The 21,521-nt window shown below is 34.3% G+C and overlaps 1 protein-coding gene across 1 annotated transcript in view; it reads left to right on the forward strand.

Moving 5' to 3' along the window:
- The first annotated feature begins 1,429 nt into the window (after positions 1-1,429).
- LOC127831452 (acyl-CoA synthetase short-chain family member 3, mitochondrial-like) overlaps positions 1,430-21,521 on the forward strand; it is a 40,634-nt gene continuing 20,542 nt past the window's right edge. Inside the window, exons 1-8 of the mRNA XM_052356438.1 lie at positions 1,430-1,896; positions 14,093-14,237; positions 14,601-14,789; positions 17,078-17,209; positions 18,909-19,052; positions 19,407-19,487; positions 20,092-20,187; positions 20,703-20,813. Of these exons, the coding sequence (XP_052212398.1) occupies positions 1,607-1,896; positions 14,093-14,237; positions 14,601-14,789; positions 17,078-17,209; positions 18,909-19,052; positions 19,407-19,487; positions 20,092-20,187; positions 20,703-20,813 (1,188 nt within the window). The 5' untranslated portion in view covers positions 1,430-1,606. The remainder of the gene's footprint in view (positions 1,897-14,092; positions 14,238-14,600; positions 14,790-17,077; positions 17,210-18,908; positions 19,053-19,406; positions 19,488-20,091; positions 20,188-20,702; positions 20,814-21,521) is intronic.

Here is a 21,521-nt window from a genome sequence, read left to right on the forward strand (position 1 = left end):
CATCCAATTGGCTCCACGTCATGCAGCATGGTCCCATCACATGAACGACGCAAGCCGGGTACCACTCTGCAGGGGGCGTGGCATCGGATGTCACTGGAACTACACAATACTGCAGAGCGGTGTGTAGAAATACCGAAATCCCCGTAATTACCGAAATCCCCCGAAATCCCCAGAAATCCCCAATAATATTTATTATTTATCAAAATACTGCGGATACTAAGATAGAATATTGCAAAATACAATCAATTCACTGATGAAAAATTGTGGTTATCCATGTTTGGTAGTGAAAAACTAAAATATATACATAATTATTGGGATTCCGAGTATGAATCCATAGTGCATGCTTTCACAAGCACGATCAGGTACAGAAATCCCCGCTGTAAAGCTCTTCAAGTGTCAAAAAATCATCTGGGTGGCTTTTTGATATTAGAAAGAAGAGGTACAGACAAAAACTTAACAACAATATCCCACTTCTTTTGAAAAATATTGACTTGTAGCGGGGATTTCGGTAATTCTACATTCGCCCACCGAGTACCGAAATCCCCCATATTTACATCTGAAAGTGTCAAAAATATCATTGGTATTCTTGGTTTTTGGCTTTGCTTGAATGTTTACGTGCAAAAAATAATATTTATGTTAATTATTAAGCACACTTGACAGCATAATGTGCCTCTTAGGGGGGATTTCGATAATTCTACATTCGCCCGCCGAGTACCGAAATCCCCCATATTCACGCCTTACAAGGTCAATATGTCATAAGTATGATTGTTTCTTGGCATCGCATAACTGTTGATGTACAATTAATGATATTAATATTAATTTTTAAGCACTCTTGACACCATTCGCTGCCTCTTAGCGGGGATTTCGGTAATTCTACACAAGAGCATAGACGCGCTCCGGTACCGAAATCCCCGCTGTACAAACCTTAAAGAGTAAAAAAAATCATTATAGTGCTTACTTATTGTAGAAATCAGTCAGACAGACAAAAAACTATCAACAATATCCCCTGGTGACTTCTGTTGAAAAATTATCACTTAGGCCAGGGATTTCGGTAATTCTACATTCGCCCGCCGAGTACCGAAATCCCCCATATTCACGCCTGCAGGAGTGGAACACGAAGTGAATCCATATGGTCCGAAAATCTCAGTCGTATGGTCCGCAAATGTTCAAGATTTAAACAAGTATGTAGTCATTAATGTCATTGCATCAACTTTAACATTGTAGTAAATGTATTTATACAATAAAACGACGTGGAACAAGATATGAAATAGTTATTCAAACATGCTTTATATGGTTCGCAAATCTAGGCCTTATACCCGCAAATCTGGGCCGTTATCCCGCAAATCTGGGCCGTAGATTTCACAAAGCGCACATTTAAACAAGCGAAAAAAGTACTATAAGCGATATAGCGTAATTCAGTGTTGTGTAACCAAACATAGAAGATATAAACAATAAATTTATAGTGTACGAAATTAGACGCCCGTACGGAATTAGCCGCATCGACTCTATTGTCCGTAGTTCTGGGTATGGTCCATGGTCCTTTACATGGACCTCCCAATATGACCTCGACCTTCTTTTCTATATTTAGACGGTGTCAACAAACAAAATGTCGCCGACAAATCAACTGCCAAATCTTGCTCAAAACTATTTTATGCAGTTAACCCGTTTTTCTGCACGCAGATTGCATGCATCAAGCTCTCATTGTTTAAGGATTTGTTATTGTTGCCAGCAACACAAACGAGACGCTTCTACGTACAAAAATACCAACTACGACAAAGTTTTCAAGCGATCAGTTGGAAATGCAGAAGAATTTTGGGCCGAACATGCAAATGCATTGGTGTGGGACAAAACGTGGACCAAAGTGCTTGACAACTCGAAACCACCGTTTACTAAGTGGTCAGTGATCTTTGATTTTCATTGTCAATTTATGTTGTGCGCGATTAACATGTGTGTTAAGTAAGGGGAAAGGTCATTTGTACTTCTTGCAGAAAACTGATTGAGTAATGAGTTTGCCCTGGGTCATATTGTTGTTACCATTGAAGTTCTTCCCGCCGATCACTCAGACAAACTCAACAAAAGTAGCCATGCGCCACAGGTCTACCAGGATGCATACAATCACCGAAAAGCACTCAATTTCTCTCTATATATGCAATATATCGTTTCTAGTGTGTGTTAACGGGTTTACTTAGTTATTAATGGTTATATGATTGACTGTATGTCTATACTACATTGTGTCCAAAATGGTAAATATTGGCAATATACCGACCGAAAAGCACTTCTTGTGAAGACCGAAAAGCACTCAATTTCTCTCTTTATATATGAAAAATTGCGTTTCTATTGTGTGTAAACATATTAAAATAGTTTATATAAATGGTTTTATTTCATGCATTGATTATACTACCTTGTGTTTATTATGAGGTATCAATGCCCAAAATTGGATAAATATCAGCAATATACCGACCGAAAAGCACTTCATGTGAAGACCAAGAAGCACTCAATTTCTCTCTATATATATGAATATTTGCGGTTCTAGTTTGTGTAAACAGATTAAATTAGTTATAAATGGTTATATTTCATGGATATTTATACTACCTTGTGTTAATTATGATGTATTCATACCCAAAATTGGATAAATATCGGCAATATACCGACCGAAAAGCACTTCATGTTAAGACCGAAAAGCACTCAATTTCTCTCTATATATATGAATATTTGCGTATCTAGTGTGTGTAAACAGATTAAATTAGCTATAAATGGTTATATTTCCTGCATATTTATACTATCTTGCGTTTATTATGATGTATTGATGCCCTAAATTGGATAAATATCGGCAATATGTATCGACCGAAAAGCACTTCATGTGAAGACCGAAAAGCACTCCCGCGACAGCAGGGAATCACGGAAAAGCACTCAAGTTCTCTATATATACATGAAAGTTAACTACAAGGGCCGATTTAAATGGATTGAAAAGATGTACATATTTATTTAGTCAATAATGACTTTGTTAAATAATGAGTTAAGTTTAAATATAAAGCTCAATACTACTTTGTGGCCACCAAAAAGCACTCCCACGACAGCACAGAATCACTGAAAAGCACTCAATTTTTCTATATATACATGAAACAAAGCTATAAGTGCCGTTTATAATGGATTGAAATGATGTACATATTTATTTAGTCAAAAATGACTTAGTTAAATATTGATTTAAGTTTAAAGATAAAGCACAAGCACTCAATTTCTCTTTATTTAATATAGTCAATGATGACTTCGTTAAATATTTATTTAAGTTTAAAAATAAAGCACTATATATATGAGCCACGTTCTGAGAAAAATGGGCTTAATGCATGTGCATAAAGTGTCCCAGATTAGCCTGTGCAGTCCGCACAGCTAATCAGGGAGGACACTTTTCGCCTAAACTTGATTTTCGGTAAGGAGTGACTTCCTTGAAACCAAAAATACCATAAAAGCGGAAAGTGTCGTCCCTGATTAGCCTGTGCGAACTGCGTAGGCTAATCTGGGATGACATTATACGAACATGCATTAAGCCCCGTTTTCTCAGAACACGACTCATATATACATGAGGTAGTTTGCCAACATAATAAATATGTTGCTCAGCTCTTGCCACGTGGAGGCCACCTCTTGTAAGAGCCAAATTTTGAAAAAAAAGGCCGAAATAGTCCAAAATATTTAAGCAAGAAATAAACAAAAATAACCCAAAATAGTCACATTTGTATAAACAAGAAATTAAATACTGACAGCTATTTGTAATGAAATAAAACTGCACAGCTTAAGATATTAGCTTGTCTGTCAATGATTATGTACCCTCAATTTCAAATCAGATTATGATTATAGAAAGTAATGATATGTTTAAAAAATCCAGGACATACACCGGCATATGGGACGCAATGTGTATATAAATATATGGTACATAATAACTAACAAAAAATAACCCGAAATAGTCCCATTTGTATAAACCAGAAATTAAATATTTGCAGCTGTTTGTAATGAAATAAAACTGCACATCTTAAGACAAGCTTGTCTGTCAATGATTATGTTACCCTCAAATTCAAATCAGATTATGATTATAGAAAGTACAGATTTGTAAAAAAAATCCTTGACATACACCGGCATATGGGACGCAATGTGTATTTAAATATATGGTACATAATAACTAATAAGTGGTACATAAAAACATAGAATAAAACATTGATAAACTATATATACAACTATGTTACATATGCAAAGAAGGTAGTAAAGTTAGAATAAAACATAGATTAAACAAAATAAAAAAGATACAACTATGTTACATAGACATATGCAAAGAAGGTAGTACAATTAGAATAAAAGATAGAAAGATAGAATAAAAAAATGAAAAAAATATATATACAACAATGTTACATAAAATTATACATATGCAAAGAAGTTAGTAAAGTTAGAGTAAAAGATATAAATATAGAATACAAAATTAGAAAAATATATTTATACAACTATGTTACATATACATCTGCAAATAAGGTAGAAAAAGTATATAATTCAAGATCATGATTATAATAACAACCGTGAACAATGATAAAAACCAGTTATGATTATCATTAAAATTTATAAAGAAATCTTTAAGACGGGGCATTTAAATCGTGTTTCATTTATTTTCGGATATAAATATCAACGGAATGCACTGGTAAACTATCTGTGCGTTTTAATTACAACACAACTGATCAAAGGTGTTAATCCTGTTATCTTATTAGCGGGGTGTTAATTAAATCGCCTCCGATTGAAGGCGATAATCTAAATACACGCAGCGCACAATCTGATTACCCGCTGTGCACACGCGTCAATATGATAGAAATGCTTTTGCTACGTGTATAAAACTATGTTTTGTCAAGAGAATAAACATTCATAACATAAAGAATTACAATAATCATAAAAAAAAGTACATATATACAAGTATATGAATGCTTTATCAATGAATCAATGTAACACTTCTTATTTCTATTTACAACTGCTAATAATTAAAATGATATTTTATCTAATAGTTTCCTTTCATACTTAGCAGCACTTATCAATGCATTTTTCTTTTATGACTGTAATGCGGCCCGAAGTCTGTAAAAAGAGGGTGTCCCGAAGAGTTGACTACATTTCAACAACTAACATTAAATCAAGCGCGTAAGCTTCACAAATGATATTTCCTTATTTCCGTTCACTAAAATAAGCATAAATTATACTGTATTGTATTGTATTGTACTTAAGAAAAACTGCATCAACATGATTTTTTAGTTACTTAAGAGTACCCGGCGTACATGTAAGTAATACCCGAGCCGACAATGACCAATCGAGCATTACTAACAGTAAAATACCCAACAGCGGTATAATGTTTTAGACTTATTTTGGCATTAACATAAATTCAAAACATTTTTCATTCATTATGTTATTCACGTTTAAAAAAAACACCAGTTCTTCTTTTCATTTGCATCAAATTAAAGGTTTTTAATTTGATGCAAATAATTAAAAAAAAAAACTGCTATTTTATGAATAAAAAGTTAAAATAATTTTGTTAATTAAGTTCAAATTAATCTGTTCTTTAAATAGAGATTAAAAGGGTTTAAAGACGGCACGTTGTTTTTATTGCATTTATTGGGGGAGGATGGTCATACGAGAAGCAATGCTGACAAGTTGTTTTTTGCAATATTAATTCAGGTAGGTTAGGGAGGGGAAATATACGGGTTTCATGTTGACACGTTGTTTTTATTGCATTAATTGGGGGAGGATGGTCATACGAGAAGCAATGCTGACATGTCGTTCTTTTGCAATATTAATTCAGGTAGGTTAGGGAGGGGAAATATACAGGTTTCACGTTGACACGTTGTTTTTTCTGCACTTATTGGGGATGCTATTGAATTTCAAGTGTAAATGTTGTTTTTTTGTATCTTCAATAATTCATTGTAATTGATTTAACGCACACGCGCCTTTTTAAATTTGTGTTTGAGCTTTAAAGGGGCCTTTTCACAGATTTTGGCATTTTTTAACTTATTCATTAAATGCTTTATATCGATAAATGTAAACATTGGATCGTAAAAGCTCCAGTAAAAAATCAAGAATAAAATTAAAAGAAGGAAAAGAACATTGCCCGGACCAGGTTTCGAACCAGTGACCCCTGGAGTCCTGCCAGAGTCCTGAAGTAAAAACGCTTTAGTCTACTGAGCTATTCCGCCGAGTAGATATACTTGAAGTATTTTATATCTTATATAAGCAATCTTCGTAGTTTCACAAAATTTAACGACAAAAACAGAACTCTCCAAATTATTCAATCGTTTTGCGTTGCAATGCTTTATAATTTTTAGCCGGATTTTTTTCGAAAAAATCTCGGCTTATAGATTGATGTTGTCGGGCGGGCGGGGGGGGCGGGCGGGCGGGGTGGCAGCGTGCTCGAAAATGTTAAAGTTCTTATTTCATGGTATAACTTTGGTATGCTTGGACCTAGAGTCTTCAAACTTGACATGAAGGTTGGCCAGGATTAACAGATGACCACTGGTCATTTCAAGGTCATTCATTTGAAGGTCAAGGTCACTGTGACCTTCAATATAAAAAATGTTAAAGTTCTTATAACTTTGGTATGCTTGGACCTAGAGTCTTGAAACTTGACATGAAGGTTGGCCATAACTAGTTAGTAACCACTGGTCATTTCAAGGTCATTCATTTGAAGGTCAAGGTCACTGTGACCTTGAATGTAAAAATGTTAAAGTTCTTATTTCATGGTATAACTTTGGTATGCTTGGACCTAGAGTCTTCAAACTTGACATGATATATACATGAAACAAAGCTATAAGTGCCGTTTATAATGGATTGAAATGATGTACATATTTATTTAGTCAAAAATGACTTAGTTAAATATTGATTTAAGTTTAAAGATAAAGCACAAGCACTCAATTTCTCTTTATTTAATATAGTCAATGATGACTTCGTTAAATATTTATTTAAGTTTAAAAATAAAGCACTATATATATGAGCCACGTTCTGAGAAAAATGGGCTTAATGCATGTGCATAAAGTGTCCCAGATTAGCCTGTGCAGTCCGCACAGCTAATCAGGGAGGACACTTTTCGCCTAAACTTGATTTTCGGTAAGGAGTGACTTCCTTGAAACCAAAAATACCATAAAAGCGGAAAGTGTCGTCCCTGATTAGCCTGTGCGAACTGCGTAGGCTAATCTGGGATGACATTATACGAACATGCATTAAGCCCCGTTTTCTCAGAACACGACTCGTATATACATGAGGTAGTTTGCAAACATAATAAATATGTTGCTCAGCTCTTGCCACGTGGAGGCCACCTCTTGTAAGAGCCAAATTTTGAAAAAAAAGGCCGAAATAGTCCAAAATATTTAAGCAAGAAATAAACAAAAATAACCCAAAATAGTCACATTTGTATAAACAAGAAATTAAATACTGACAGCTATTTGTAATGAAATAAAACTGCACAGCTTAAGATATTAGCTTGTCTGTCAATGATTATGTACCCTCAATTTCAAATCAGATTATGATTATAGAAAGTAATGATATGTTTAAAAAATCCAGGACATACACCGGCATATGGGACGCAATGTGTATATAAATATATGGTACATAATAACTAACAAAAAATAACCCGAAATAGTCCCATTTGTATAAACCAGAAATTAAATATTTGCAGCTGTTTGTAATGAAATAAAACTGCACATCTTAAGACAAGCTTGTCTGTCAATGATTATGTTACCCTCAAATTCAAATCAGATTATGATTATAGAAAGTACAGATTTGTAAAAAAAATCCTTGACATACACCGGCATATGGGACGCAATGTGTATTTAAATATATGGTACATAATAACTAATAAGTGGTACATAAAAACATAGAATAAAACATTGATAAACTATATATACAACTATGTTACATATGCAAAGAAGGTAGTAAAGTTAGAATAAAACATAGATTAAACAAAATAAAAAAAGATACAACTATGTTACATAGACATATGCAAAGAAGGTAGTACAATTAGAATAAAAGATAGAAAGATAGAATAAAAAAATGAAAAAAATATATATACAACAATGTTACATAAAATTATACATATGCAAAGAAGTTAGTAAAGTTAGAGTAAAAGATATAAATATAGAATACAAAATTAGAAAAATATATTTATACAACTATGTTACATATACATCTGCAAAGAAGGTAGAAAAAGTATATAATTCAAGATCATGATTATAATAACAACCGTGAACAATGATAAAAACCAGTTATGATTATCATTAAAATTTATAAAGAAATCTTTAAGACGGGGCATTTAAATCGTGTTTCATTTATTTTCGGATATAAATATCAACGGAATGCACTGGTAAACTATCTGTGCGTTTTAATTACAACACAACTGATCAAAGGTGTTAATCCTGTTATCTTATTAGCAGGGTGTTAATTAAATCGCCTCCGATTGAAGGCGATAATCTAAATACACGCAGCGCACAATCTGATTACCCGCTGTGCACACGCGTCAATATGATAGAAATGCTTTTGCTACGTGTATAAAACTATGTTTTGTCAAGAGAATAAACATTCATAACATAAAGAATTACAATAATCATAAAAAAAAGTACATATATACAAGTATATGAATGCTTTATCAATGAATCAATGTAACACTTCTTATTTCTATTTACAACTGCTAATAATTAAAATGATATTTTATCTAATAGTTTCCTTTCATACTTAGCAGCACTTATCAATGCATTTTTCTTTTATAACTGTAATGCGGCCCGAAGTCTGTAAAAAGAGGGTGTCCCGAAGAGTTGACTACATTTCAACAACTAACATTAAATCAAGCGCGTAAGCTTCACAAATGATATTTCCTTATTTCCGTTCACTAAAATAAGCATAAATTATACTGTATTGTATTGTATTGTACTTAAGAAAAACTGCATCAACATGATTTTTTAGTTACTTAAGAGTACCCGGCGTACATGTAAGTAGTACCCGAGCCGACAATGACCAATCGAGCATTACTAACAGTAAAATACCCAACAGCGGTATAATGTTATAGACTTATTTTGGCATTAACATAAATTCAAAACATTTTTCGTTCATTATGTTATTCACGTTTAAAAAAAACACCAGTTCTTCTTTTCATTTGGATCAAATTAAAGGTTTTTAATTTGATGCAAATAATTAAAAAAAAAACTGCTATTTTATGAATAAAAAGTTAAAATAATTTTGTTAATTAAGTTCAAATTAATCTGTTCTTTAAATAGAGATTAAAAGGGTTTAAAGACGGCACATTGTTTTTATTGCATTTATTGGGGGAGGATGGTCATACGAGAAGCAATGCTGACAAGTTGTTTTTTGCAATATTAATTCAGGTAGGTTAGGGAGGGGAAATATACGGGTTTCATGTTGACACGTTGTTTTTATTGCATTAATTGGGGGAGGATGGTCATACGAGAAGCAATGCTGACATGTCGTTCTTTTGCAATATTAATTCAGGTAGGTTAGGGAGGGGAAATATACAGGTTTCACGTTGACACGTTGTTTTTTCTGCACTTATTGGGGATGCTATTGAATTTCAAGTGTAAATGTTGTTTTTTTGTATCTTCAATAATTCATTGTAATTGATTTAACGCACACGCGCCTTTTTAAATTTGTGTTTGAGCTTTAAAGGGGCCTTTTCACAGATTTTGGCATTTTTTAACTTATTCATTAAATGCTTTATATCGATAAATGTAAACATTGGATCGTAAAAGCTCCAGTAAAAAATCAAGAATAAAATTAAAAGAAGGAAAAGAACATTGCCCGGACCAGGTTTCGAACCAGTGACCCCTGGAGTCCTGCCAGAGTCCTGAAGTAAAAACGCTTTAGTCTACTGAGCTATTCCGCCGAGTAGATATACTTGAAGTATTTTATATCTTATATAAGCAATCTTCGTAGTTTCACAAAATTTAACGACAAAAACAGAACTCTCCAAATTATTCAATCGTTTTGCGTTGCAATGCTTTATAATTTTTAGCCGGATTTTTTTCGAAAAAATCTCGGCTTATAGATTGATGTTGTCGGGCGGGCGGGGGGGCGGGCGGGCGGGGTGGCAGCGTGCTCGAAAATGTTAAAGTTCTTATTTCATGGTATAACTTTGGTATGCTTGGACCTAGAGTCTTCAAACTTGACATGAAGGTTGGCCAGGATTAACAGATGACCACTGGTCATTTCAAGGTCATTCATTTGAAGGTCAAGGTCACTGTGACCTTCAATATAAAAAATGTTAAAGTTCTTATAACTTTGGTATGCTTGGACCTAGAGTCTTGAAACTTGACATGAAGGTTGGCCATAACTAGTTAGTAACCACTGGTCATTTCAAGGTCATTCATTTGAAGGTCAAGGTCACTGTGACCTTGAATGTAAAAATGTTAAAGTTCTTATTTCATGGTATAACTTTGGTATGCTTGGACCTAGAGTCTTCAAACTTGACATGAAGGTTGGCCAGGATTAACAGATGACCACTGGTCATTTCAAGGTCATTCATTTGAAGGTGAAGGTCACTGTGACCTTCAATATAAAAATGTTAAAGTTGTTATAACTTTGGTATGCTTGGACCTAGAGTCTTGAAACTTGACATGAAGGTTGGCCAGAACTAGTAAGTAACCACTGGACATTTCAAGGTCATTCATTTGAAGGTCAAGGTCACTGTGACCTTGAATGTAAAAATGTTAAAGTTGTTATAACTTTGGTATGCTTGGACCTAGAGTCTTGAAACTTGACATGAAGGTTGGCCAGAACTAGTAAGTAACCACTGGACATTTCAAGGTCATTCATTTGAAGGTCAAGGTCACTGTGACCTTGAATGTAAAAATGTTAAAGTTCTTATTTCATGTTATAACTTTGGTATGCTTGTACCTAGAGTCTTCAAACTTGAAATAAAGATTGGCCAGTACTAGAAGATGACCACTGGTCATTTCAATGTCATTCATTTGAAGGTCAAGGTCACTGTGACCTTCAATGTTAAAATGTTAAAATTGTTATAACTTTGGTATGCTTGGACCTAGAATCTCAAACTTGACGTAAAGGTTTGCAAGCACACTTAGATGACCACTGGTCATTTCAAGGTCATTCATTTCAATGTCATTCATTTGAAGGTCAAGGTCACTGTGAACTTAAATGTTAAAATGTTAAAATTGTTGTAACTTTGGTATGCTTGGACCTAGAATCTCAAACTTTGCTCATGCCTTGAAAAGTACTTACATTTCATTTTGACCTTTGAACAATATTTCAGTAATTTAAGTATTGCATTGACAAAAACACGAAAGGTACTTTCCTGTCATTTAAATCAAAAATCCGGCTTCAATGCGGTCATCTCCGACCGCGGAACTCTTGTTAGGTTTTAAAATCGTCAAAAGATGCATATAATGGCTACATTAGACCATGGTAAATGCTCAGTATTACTGTTTCCTCACAAATATCATAACTAAAATGAAAATTTGCTAATCTGAAACAACTTTTTTCAATTTTGTCAATTTACCAAAGCGTGAAAAGATCCCTTTAAATTAATATTCATAATGAAATGCGCGTTAAGTTACCAGCGTTCACTCAATACTGGCGCAATAAATGGTATTAAAGGAACGATTAAAATCGCTATTATTAATACAAAGCACATTAACTAAAAGTCATGCTGCAATTTCTATTTAATAGTTTTACGTCAATTAAAACTTAAAACATATACATCAATTTATGTATAAGATGATAAACACCGTAAAGTGCTTTTCGGTTGGGAGATTGCCGATATATTTATAACTTGCTACCAGTTGTTTATAAAAAATATATATTATTCGATATTTTACATGACTGTCTCAGTCCTCTAAACCGAAATGATCTGTAAAATAAAATAGTGTCTTTGTGTCATATGAATGAATCTGCACTAAAACTAAGTTTAGATTCACATCGTATATCGAATAATTAATTGAGCAAATGTAATTCAACAAAACTGTACATAAATTCACACGAGCCGCACTTTTCTGACATGAATGAAAGGCGCCGATCATGACACAACTTCTCATCATTATCTGGGACATAATTAATTGAAGGTGCGAAAATCTATTTCCAAACTGTTTTGTGCTGATTAAAGAAGCGTACAGGTTGTTTGTTCACAAGTTGTTAATGATGACTTCAGACTTTTTTCTTTTTTTTTGTCTTTGTCTTCTTAATTAGGAGCAGAGTTAGTGTTCGTGTGTCGTATGAATAGATATCGTTGCAGGAAATTAAAATGATCCGTAAAAATTAAGTTTTAATCTGAACAGACATTTCCGTTTTCAGAATAAAGTATCTGGCTTAGTTCGTATTTTTCCACACATGTTCTTCTTAACTTTAATTTAATCTATATTGATTTATAAGTATAATAAGTTAAGAAGTGGTTAAGTTATGGTTATATTTCATGCAATTTTTTCATATATTTAGCAAGAAATTGATCAATATACGCTCCGTGTTTAAATCTTGAACATTTGCGGACCATACGACTCAGATTTTCGGACCATATGGAACATGTCAAAATTAATATTCACTTCATGCTCTTCTCCTTCAATATTATTTCAATAAATTTGATACAGAATACTTGCTGAAGTTGTTTCTAGATCTTTATGAATGCTTTAAGTTTTATCAGTCATACGCCTAGCGACCCAAGGCAGATCTGAGTAGAGGAGACCACATTGCAAGGCGAGCTCTATGACAGTCTGGTGGACCTGGTCCATACAATCACCGAAAAGCACTCAATTTCTCTCTATATATATGCAATATATCGTTTCTGGTGTGTGTTAACGGGTTTAATTTCCCGTTAACACACACTAGAAACGATATACTGCATATTGCATATATAGAGAGAGAAATTGAGTGCTTTTCGGTGATTGTATGGATCGGGTATTCTGTATCAAATTTATTGATACAATATTGCAGGAGTGGAAGTCCGTGATTTAAACAAGTATGTAGTCATAAATGTCATTGCATCAACTTTAACATTGTAGTAAATGTATTCATAAAAAAAAAAATATGTGGAACACTGTTGCCAGTCTGACAAGGGCTTTAGTCTGATTGGCAAATCCTGAACTTGGTGAACTATTGGTGTGGGTTTTTCATTATCATGTGGTATTTACTCTCTGCCTCCCAGGACTCTTGTAAACTCTTAACAAGCGTAATTGTACGCATAAATTTGAAAAATTACACTTATTGGAAACCAATTGGGAGTCCCCAGGATACACCTTTTTGCTTACTGGGTTTTTCAATTCAATCTATTAACAAACAGAACCTATAAAGCAACCTCCAATTTAAACTCAAGCCCACTCAATGTATTTCCTCACACTTGTATAAAATCAAATTAATCACATGCAGTAATGTTTCTAAATTGTCAGATAGTTTTTTCACGTCCCATCTATATGGAGCTAAGCATGAATGCTTTATCTGACATTCTGAGCATGTTTTCAGTAATGTAGTATTGATTAATGCTGTTTGAAATGGACACTCGCTGATGTGTAACAAATTTACAGTTTTAACTTCCTAGAAACTTGCCCCAACTGGGCTTTTACATCAAATACCTTTGATGTCTGCTTGTACCATTCATAACTTGCAGACTTTTGTATTTAACTGGTTTTATTTTTGTTTCAAATGGAAACATGATTGCAAGGTAATGATACTGTTTTGTTTACAAAAAAGTAAATTTATATAAGTGGGATTTCAATGTGTGCATGTAAATATGTTAAGCACTTTTATGCACACTTGCCTTAAACAATGTTTTTTTAATTTGTTCCTACATGATTTTTTATTTAAGTAACAATAAAGAGAACATAATGAGTGGGATTGCTAATGTACATTTTGTATTTTGGATTTTAATAATGAAACCAACAATTATATTATGTATTATTTTATCTTCATTCTTTATTTAAATGGAGTTTTTGCTGAAAATTTGAAGACGTGTGTAATATTCATTGGGACTCCTATTCTTTCCTTTTGGACTCCTACTTTTTCCAAGTAAGGAGTCCGAGGACTCTTGTTTTAAAATCCTAGTGAGAGTAATGATAGCAATCTGTGTCATTTTCAGGTTTGTGGGTGGGGAGTTGAATACGTGCTACAATGCGGTAGACCGACATGTGGATGCGGGTAACGGGGGACAGGTTGCCATCATCTACGACAGCCCAGTCACAAAACAGATCAAAAAGATATCCTACAAGGAACTGCAGCATGAGGTTACAAAAACATGCATTTTTAATGTCTATGTGAAACTGTTTTATCTGATGTATTGCTGCTTGTGCAGATACATCATTGTCATTTTAAATCTTTTACATTCATAGGGATATGCTTTAGAAATCTCATTCTTTACTTAAATTATTTTGTGCAATCTTTTGCAGTCTTTTTCAAATTATACTAATGCATATTCAATAAGAAATGGGTGAAATTTTTCCAAGCACAACTTTGTAAGTTATTGAATTTCTTTGCATGTACATTGATCTTGTGGTTAGTGTGACGAATGTGAACATATCAACCCAAAAGGACACACGTTCTTGTACTAAAACTGGAAAATCTGTAATGTTATTTCATTTTCCTCCCAGGTTTCACGGTTTGCCTGGGTGTTGCAAAGACAAGGTGTTAAGAAGGGAGACTGTGTTCTGATCTATATGCCCATGATACCAGAGGCTATCGTTGCCATGTTGGCCAGTGCCCGTATAGGGGCCATACACTCTCTTGTTTTTGGTGGGTTTGCATCAAAGGAATTGTCAACGAGGATTGACCATGCTAAGGTAGGATTCTAAATTATTATCTTTCAGCATAACATACTGTATTCCAATAGTCAAAAACATGGTATTCTGATTCAGTTTCTTATAAAGAGCTCGAACAAACAATATGCATTAGAAACTGTATCTGAAACTGTTAATTGCGCTGAAATGCCTACGTGACAGAAGTTATAATACATAGGAATTTATCTTTAAGTAAAAGATTTAAGTCACAGATTTAAGAAAGAGATTTAAGTCAAAGGTTATAAAGTCACAGATTTAAGTACGAGGGTTAGGTCCAAGATGTTTGAAAGAGGTTTGTTTCAGAGATTAATTAAGATATTTTAGCTGCAGATTTAAGTGACAGGTTTATGATTCTGATTGAAGTCAGAGATTTAACCCTTTCAGTGCTGGAACCGAATTTTGAAGGCCTTTGCAAACAGTTTAGATCCAGATGAGACGCCACAGAACGTGGCGTCTCATCTGGATCAAAACTGTTTGCTATTCTGATAGTATTCTTTGAAAAAGAATCAAAGAAAATGCTAATTTTAGAAATTCAGCAGACGACATTTTAGCAGACGACAAATTTCCCAGCATGCAAAGGGTTAAAGCAGAGTGGTTTTATTGCCATGCATCAAATTGACCCAATTGTCTTTTTGCTGATAAACAGATATTTTGATTATCTGCTATGTAGTTTTTTAATGCAAATAAGAAATATATTTCTCTATGGAACTTTTTGAAAGCTTATTGGGTAGTAAAGGAAAGATATGGACCGCGTCGTGACAAAACCTGTCTCAATGACAGATGATGTTTGTGGGAAAACCCGCTTAAACTGACGTCATTGTTTTACCAGGAAATTTTTTAGTGTTTTGTGAACAAAAAAGTTATGTTTGGAATTGTTGTGAGTTTTGGGATAACATGATGAATGAAGAAATGTCGGTAAGTATTTGTTTGTTCATGATCGTAGTGTTATGAAATTGTCTATTTGAAATATGAAAATGTATATTGCTTTAACAACACGAACCGTCAGAAGTGAAAGTAAAACAAAATGTTGCAGTTTTGCTCATTAGTGATGAGTAAACTTTGGTAGATTCAAATACAGCGCTTGATATTTTATTGATTTGTCGCAAATTACTTCAAAGTCAAACATAAAATGGGAAATTACATTACGTCACGAATATGTCTTTAGCTTTGGTGTGTCTTTACCCAATTGGCTAAAAACAGAAAATTTTAAAAATTTTAATTAAGGCATATTTTTCATGACACTGCCCATATATTTGTTTGTTTTCTATTGATTGTTTAGATTATCATCTTATAACATGTGTTATAACATATGGATTAACAAAAAATGTTAGTTGTTGAGAATTTTTGTACACAAGTTTATTTATGATTTTTTTTTTTTCGATTGAAATACATGTTTGTTCTGTGCTTGTTCTGTGCTTGCTGTCTTTGATTTAAAATATGGTAAAAATATCAAAGTATATTTATTGTTGGATCAAAGTTTCAATGAGCTGCAAGATAGTAGGCCTATGTTAACCATTTAATCTTGTCTGCCTTGAAAGGAAAACATGCAGCACAGATCTGTGGTAATTTTTTAAGTAAACTGCAAGTTGGAAAAGACAAACATGTACAGGGAATGACAAAAATTCTACCAGTATTTACATTTACCATCCTACGTTATAGTAAGGAAAAGTTGATTAAGAATTGTTTTAATGGCAAATAAGTATTGAATTATAGTTTTTATACACATGTCCTGTAAGACGTGTGATGAACCTAAACTTGTGAACAGGGCTGGCTAGCCTTGTTGGTGATGCACTAGACTGCAAATCCGAGAATCGTCGGATAGATTCCTGAAGCGGCTATGTAACATTGTATAGAGATTGGTCATGATATTATTTCTAGGCCTGTTCTACCCCTACCTGTTAAACCTTTTCCATTCAGAAGCAAAATGAAAATGGCTATGTGCAAACAGCATAAAACCAGAACAGTCTGGGAGTAACTTGCAGTCTGTTCAGGTTTTATGATGTTTGCTGCTCATCAGTATCTAAGGTTTTGAGTTCAAGCTTTAAAAACTTGAATCTAGTAAGAAAGATCTTTAATTAAATATAACTTTCTAAGGGACTGCAAATGCGTGAAAATATGTATCTAAGTGGTAAAGGGTTAATTAAGTTACGCAGTTATCTTTTACTGCAATTAGTATGTGCCCTTATTACTGGTATACCAGCTAACCCAGAAAAGGGTCAGTTATTATGAAAGGACTGAAACATACTGTCAACAACTGCAAACAAATCCAAATAATCAAATTGCGGCTTCAGCCAAAGGTGATCGTGACTGCAAACTATGGTGTGGAACCAAGCAAGCTAATCCCATACAAACCCTTGTTGGATGGGGCTCTCAGCATGGTGTCTCACAAGCCCCACAGGTGTATCGTATACAACAGACCTGGGGTGAGTATTGAAAATGTCTGGACCCAGTTTGAAAAAACATAATTAAGGGTTGAAGCTCATCATGTACACTGTACATATTCAACGCATATTCATGTCCATTTTGTGGACCAAAACTTGGCCCTAATTTTACCAGCTTCAAGTATATTATATTTTATTACCATCTAAGGCCAAAAAAAAAAGGGTCAGTAGGTAGGGAAATAATTTTTTTTTTTTTTAGGGGGGTACTAGAATGGAAGGCTACTAAAGCTTATAATAAGAAACACATGTATATGTATGCTTTGTTTGCTTGATATAACATCTTATTTAAACGAAAATGAAATTATTTTTTTTCTTTTTGGCGACCCCAATCAAAAGTTGAGGATCGGCGCCAATTCGGGAGACACTGTCGGGCGACCGGAAACGGACCTATATTTCTTTTGGCCTTAATAAAATTATACTTATTAATTGAATGATGTATTGTATTTTATCACAGGTATATACATGTCTTCTTTTTGGAGGCTCAGACTGAGTTTATCAGCCGAAATAGATTTTTTAAATCCAAGTATTTGTACAGAGATGGCCTTTGAATGATTTAAATCGTCGTCTGCTGTCTGCGTCGTTCTAAAACCTTAACATTGTTTCTAAAATCAAAGTGCTTCCACCTACAACTTTGAAACTTCATATGTAGCTGCACCTAGATGAGTTCTACACGCCACACCCATTTTTGGGTCACTAGGTCAAAGCTCTAGGTCATTGTGACCTCTAATGTAAAAATTTAACAAAGCTCTAAAATCAAAGTGCTTCCACCTTCAACTTTGAAACTTCATATGTAAATGCACCTTGATGAGTTCTACACGCCACATCCATTTTTGGTTCACTAGGTCAAAGGTCAAGGTCACTGTTACCTCTAATATAAAACTTCTGACAAGCTTTCATTTATTCAAAACTGCACCCACAGCCGAGTGGTGGCATCAGTTATGCGGTGCTCTTGTTTAAATTTCATTTTAGGACTTTCAAGTGTTTGTTTAAAATTGTAAGCAAAATTATTTGGCACTAGTCCAATTTGAAAAGTGGATTTAATAGTTAATGTCAAGCTCTGACATTGGTTCCTAAATTATATTAACATATTGGACATTGAATCCTTATGATTTTTTTATTCCCATACATTGTTTCCAATGTAATATTTTATATATATAAGGGTTGATTTTATGTTAACTTTTTAATGAAATAAATCAAGATAACGTCATGATTCTATTTGGTTTTCCATTCATAAAAAAGGCAACAATTCTATCAAATGTACATGTAACTCAGGAACAAAAGTTCAGGGCATTAACAAAGAAGAAACCAATGTCTAGACTGTCAAAATGAAGCAGGAGTCAAATGTCCATACTGTATAAAAACAGAAAAAAAACAGATGTTGGTTGGGACACAATTACATTGAAACCAATTTCAGCATGTGTCATAAATAGTGTAGAAACAATTTTACACAGGAATCAATGGCCTGCTGCATTTTTCTAATATCTCTTATTGTGTACATGTCTTACAATTTGTTGAGTTTTTTATCTATTACCAAATGTTGAAATAAAATGTTGAATGCAATATAGAGAGTCAACTATGTGAACTTGTGAAGCTATTATTATAAAAACAATCATCAGAGTTTATTCCCTCAACCCTATGTATAAGCTTAAAAAGCATTGTTCTTAAAGTTGTCTATTTTAAGTCTGAATTCACACCTCTCACCAAAAACCAAGACCTGGATTATGAGTTTGAGATGAGTCAGAGTCAGAAGACAGACTGTGTCCCCGTGTCGGCCACTGACCCCCTGTACCTGCTGTATACGTCAGGAACCACGGGGCTCCCTAAGGTAATGCTTCAGCATTTATTGCATATTTATGATGATTCCTGGGAAAACTGGGCTTCATGAATGTGCATAAAGTGTTGTCCAAGAGTAGCCTGTGTATTCAACGCAGGCTAGTCAAGGCGACACTTTCCGCTTTGATGGTATTTTTCGTGTAAAGCAAATCTCTTCTTTGCAAAATTCCAGCATATGGTGATAGTGATGTCCTTCATAAGCCTGTGTAGACTGCACAATGCATTAAGCCCATGTTTTTCCCATAGCGGAATAAAAATAATAATAACGAATTTTTAACACAATTGTCTAATAAAAACTATTGAAAATTAAAGAATCATAGTGTACCAATATTTCATTCTTTATCAGGCGGTTGTGAGACCCAGTGGGGGCCATGCAGTTGTACTGAAGTGGTCCATGTGGAACATATATGGCATCAAGCCAGGGGAGGTAAGTAAGTAGTAATGTGGAACACATATGGCATCAAGCCAGGGGAGGTAAGTGGTTCATGCGGAACATATTACTTAAGTGGTCAATGTGGAACATTTTCATGTACAACATCAAGCCAGGAGAGGAAAGCATGTGTGTGCTGTAAAACTTTGAATAAGTGACGAAATAAAGTAACACTTATGTACCAGTAATACAAATTGGATTGCAATTTTTCTGTAAGCAAAATTATTTTTTGTAAAAATTGGTGAAATAAATTATTCATGATCTAGAAGGCAGTAAACGAATGTTAAGGTTTAAAAAAAAAATTGAAGCAATAACTCTTCAACAACATTAACCATGGATATGAGCCTTGTTTCTGGGAAAACTGGGCTTAATGCATGCCAATAAAGTGACATCTTTGATTAGCCTGTGTAATCTGCACAAGCTAATCAGGGACGACACTTTCCACTGAGAATAGATTTTCGTTAAAAAAAGGCCTTCTTTTCAACCAAAAATTCCACAAAGCAGAAAGTACTATCCCGGCTAATCTTGGATAACACTTAACACACATGCATTGAGCCCAGTTTTCTCAGAACAAGGCTTTTATTATTCCGCTTCTCTACAGGTATGGTGGGCAGCGTCAGACCTTGGCTGGGTGGTTGGACACTCCTACATCACGTACGCTCCATTCCTCAATTGTAACACTACTGTACTCTTTGAGGTATGCAGATCTTTAAAGTCCTTATACATGTAGTCAGTTTTGTTAGTCGCTTGCCAATTCAGATAATCACAAATAAATTTCATCAGGCCAAGATAATTGACTAATAGTTAAAATGTCAAACCACTACAAAACGCTCCAAAACAGGTCTAAAACTAATTAGCCAAATTATCATATAAGCATTAATAAGAAGTACATAGGTAGTTTTAAGGAAAGAAATGTAGTAAGTACCAGTAGACTAATTTTTTACATAAAAATTGCTCTTTTTGAACTGCTTATCTTACAATTAATAATGATGAGGAAAAATTAAATGTTCATGTCATTGACATATTTTGAAATTTTACATAGGAATCAAATTGGTTCTCCTAAAAGTTGACCAAAGTGTGTTAAAAACTGTGAAGACCCTTTGCTTGATGCCAACAATCTTCAGACTGTTATCTTGTTCTTTTTTTGGTACTTCCTCATAAAAAGTTCAGTTCAGTTTGCATTTGTTACAGATATGCCATGTTCAATTTCAGGGTAAGCCAGTTGGGACTCCGGACCCAGGGGTATACTTCCGTGTAATCAAGGAGCACAATGTGGCAGGGCTGTTTGTGGCCCCTACAGCACTTAGGGCCATACGTAGGGATGTATGTTTATGTTTATGAGCTGTGCACTGAGAAAACTGGGCTTGATGCATGTGCATAAAGTGTCTTCCAATATTAGCCTGTGCAGTCTGCACAGACTAGTTAGGGACGACACTTTCCACTTAATCTTGACTTTTGTTTAGAGGAGACTTTCATTAAACATAAATAGTCATAAAAGGGAAAAGTGTTGTCCCTTATTAGCCTGTGCAGACTGATTTCTGGGACCACTCTTTAAGCACTTGCATTAAACCCAATTTTACTAGAGGGAAGCTAATGTATTTGTCCTCTTACTTTGGTGTCAAATATCATAATTATGCCCCCCTTCGAAAAAGAGGGGGTATATTGTTTTGCACATGTGGGTTGGTCGGTCCGTCGGTCCGTCCACCAGATGGTTTCCGGATGATAACTCAAGAATGCTTAGGATCATGAAACTTCATTGGTACATTGATCAAGACTGGCAGATGACCCCTATTGATTTTCAGGTCACTAGGTCAAAGGTCAAGGTCAAAGTGACTCAAAATAGTAAAATGGTTTCCGGATGATAACTCAAGAATGCTAAGGCATAGGATCATGAAACTTCATAGGAACATTGATCATGACTGGCAGATGACCCCTATTGATTTTCAGGTCACTAGGTCAAAGGTCAAGGTCACAGTGACTCAAAATAGTAAAATGGTTTCCGGATGATAACTCAAGAATACTTACGCCTAT

This window comes from Dreissena polymorpha, chromosome 1, assembly GCF_020536995.1.
Source record: "Dreissena polymorpha isolate Duluth1 chromosome 1, UMN_Dpol_1.0, whole genome shotgun sequence".
Lineage (NCBI taxonomy): Eukaryota > Metazoa > Mollusca > Bivalvia > Myida > Dreissenidae > Dreissena > Dreissena polymorpha.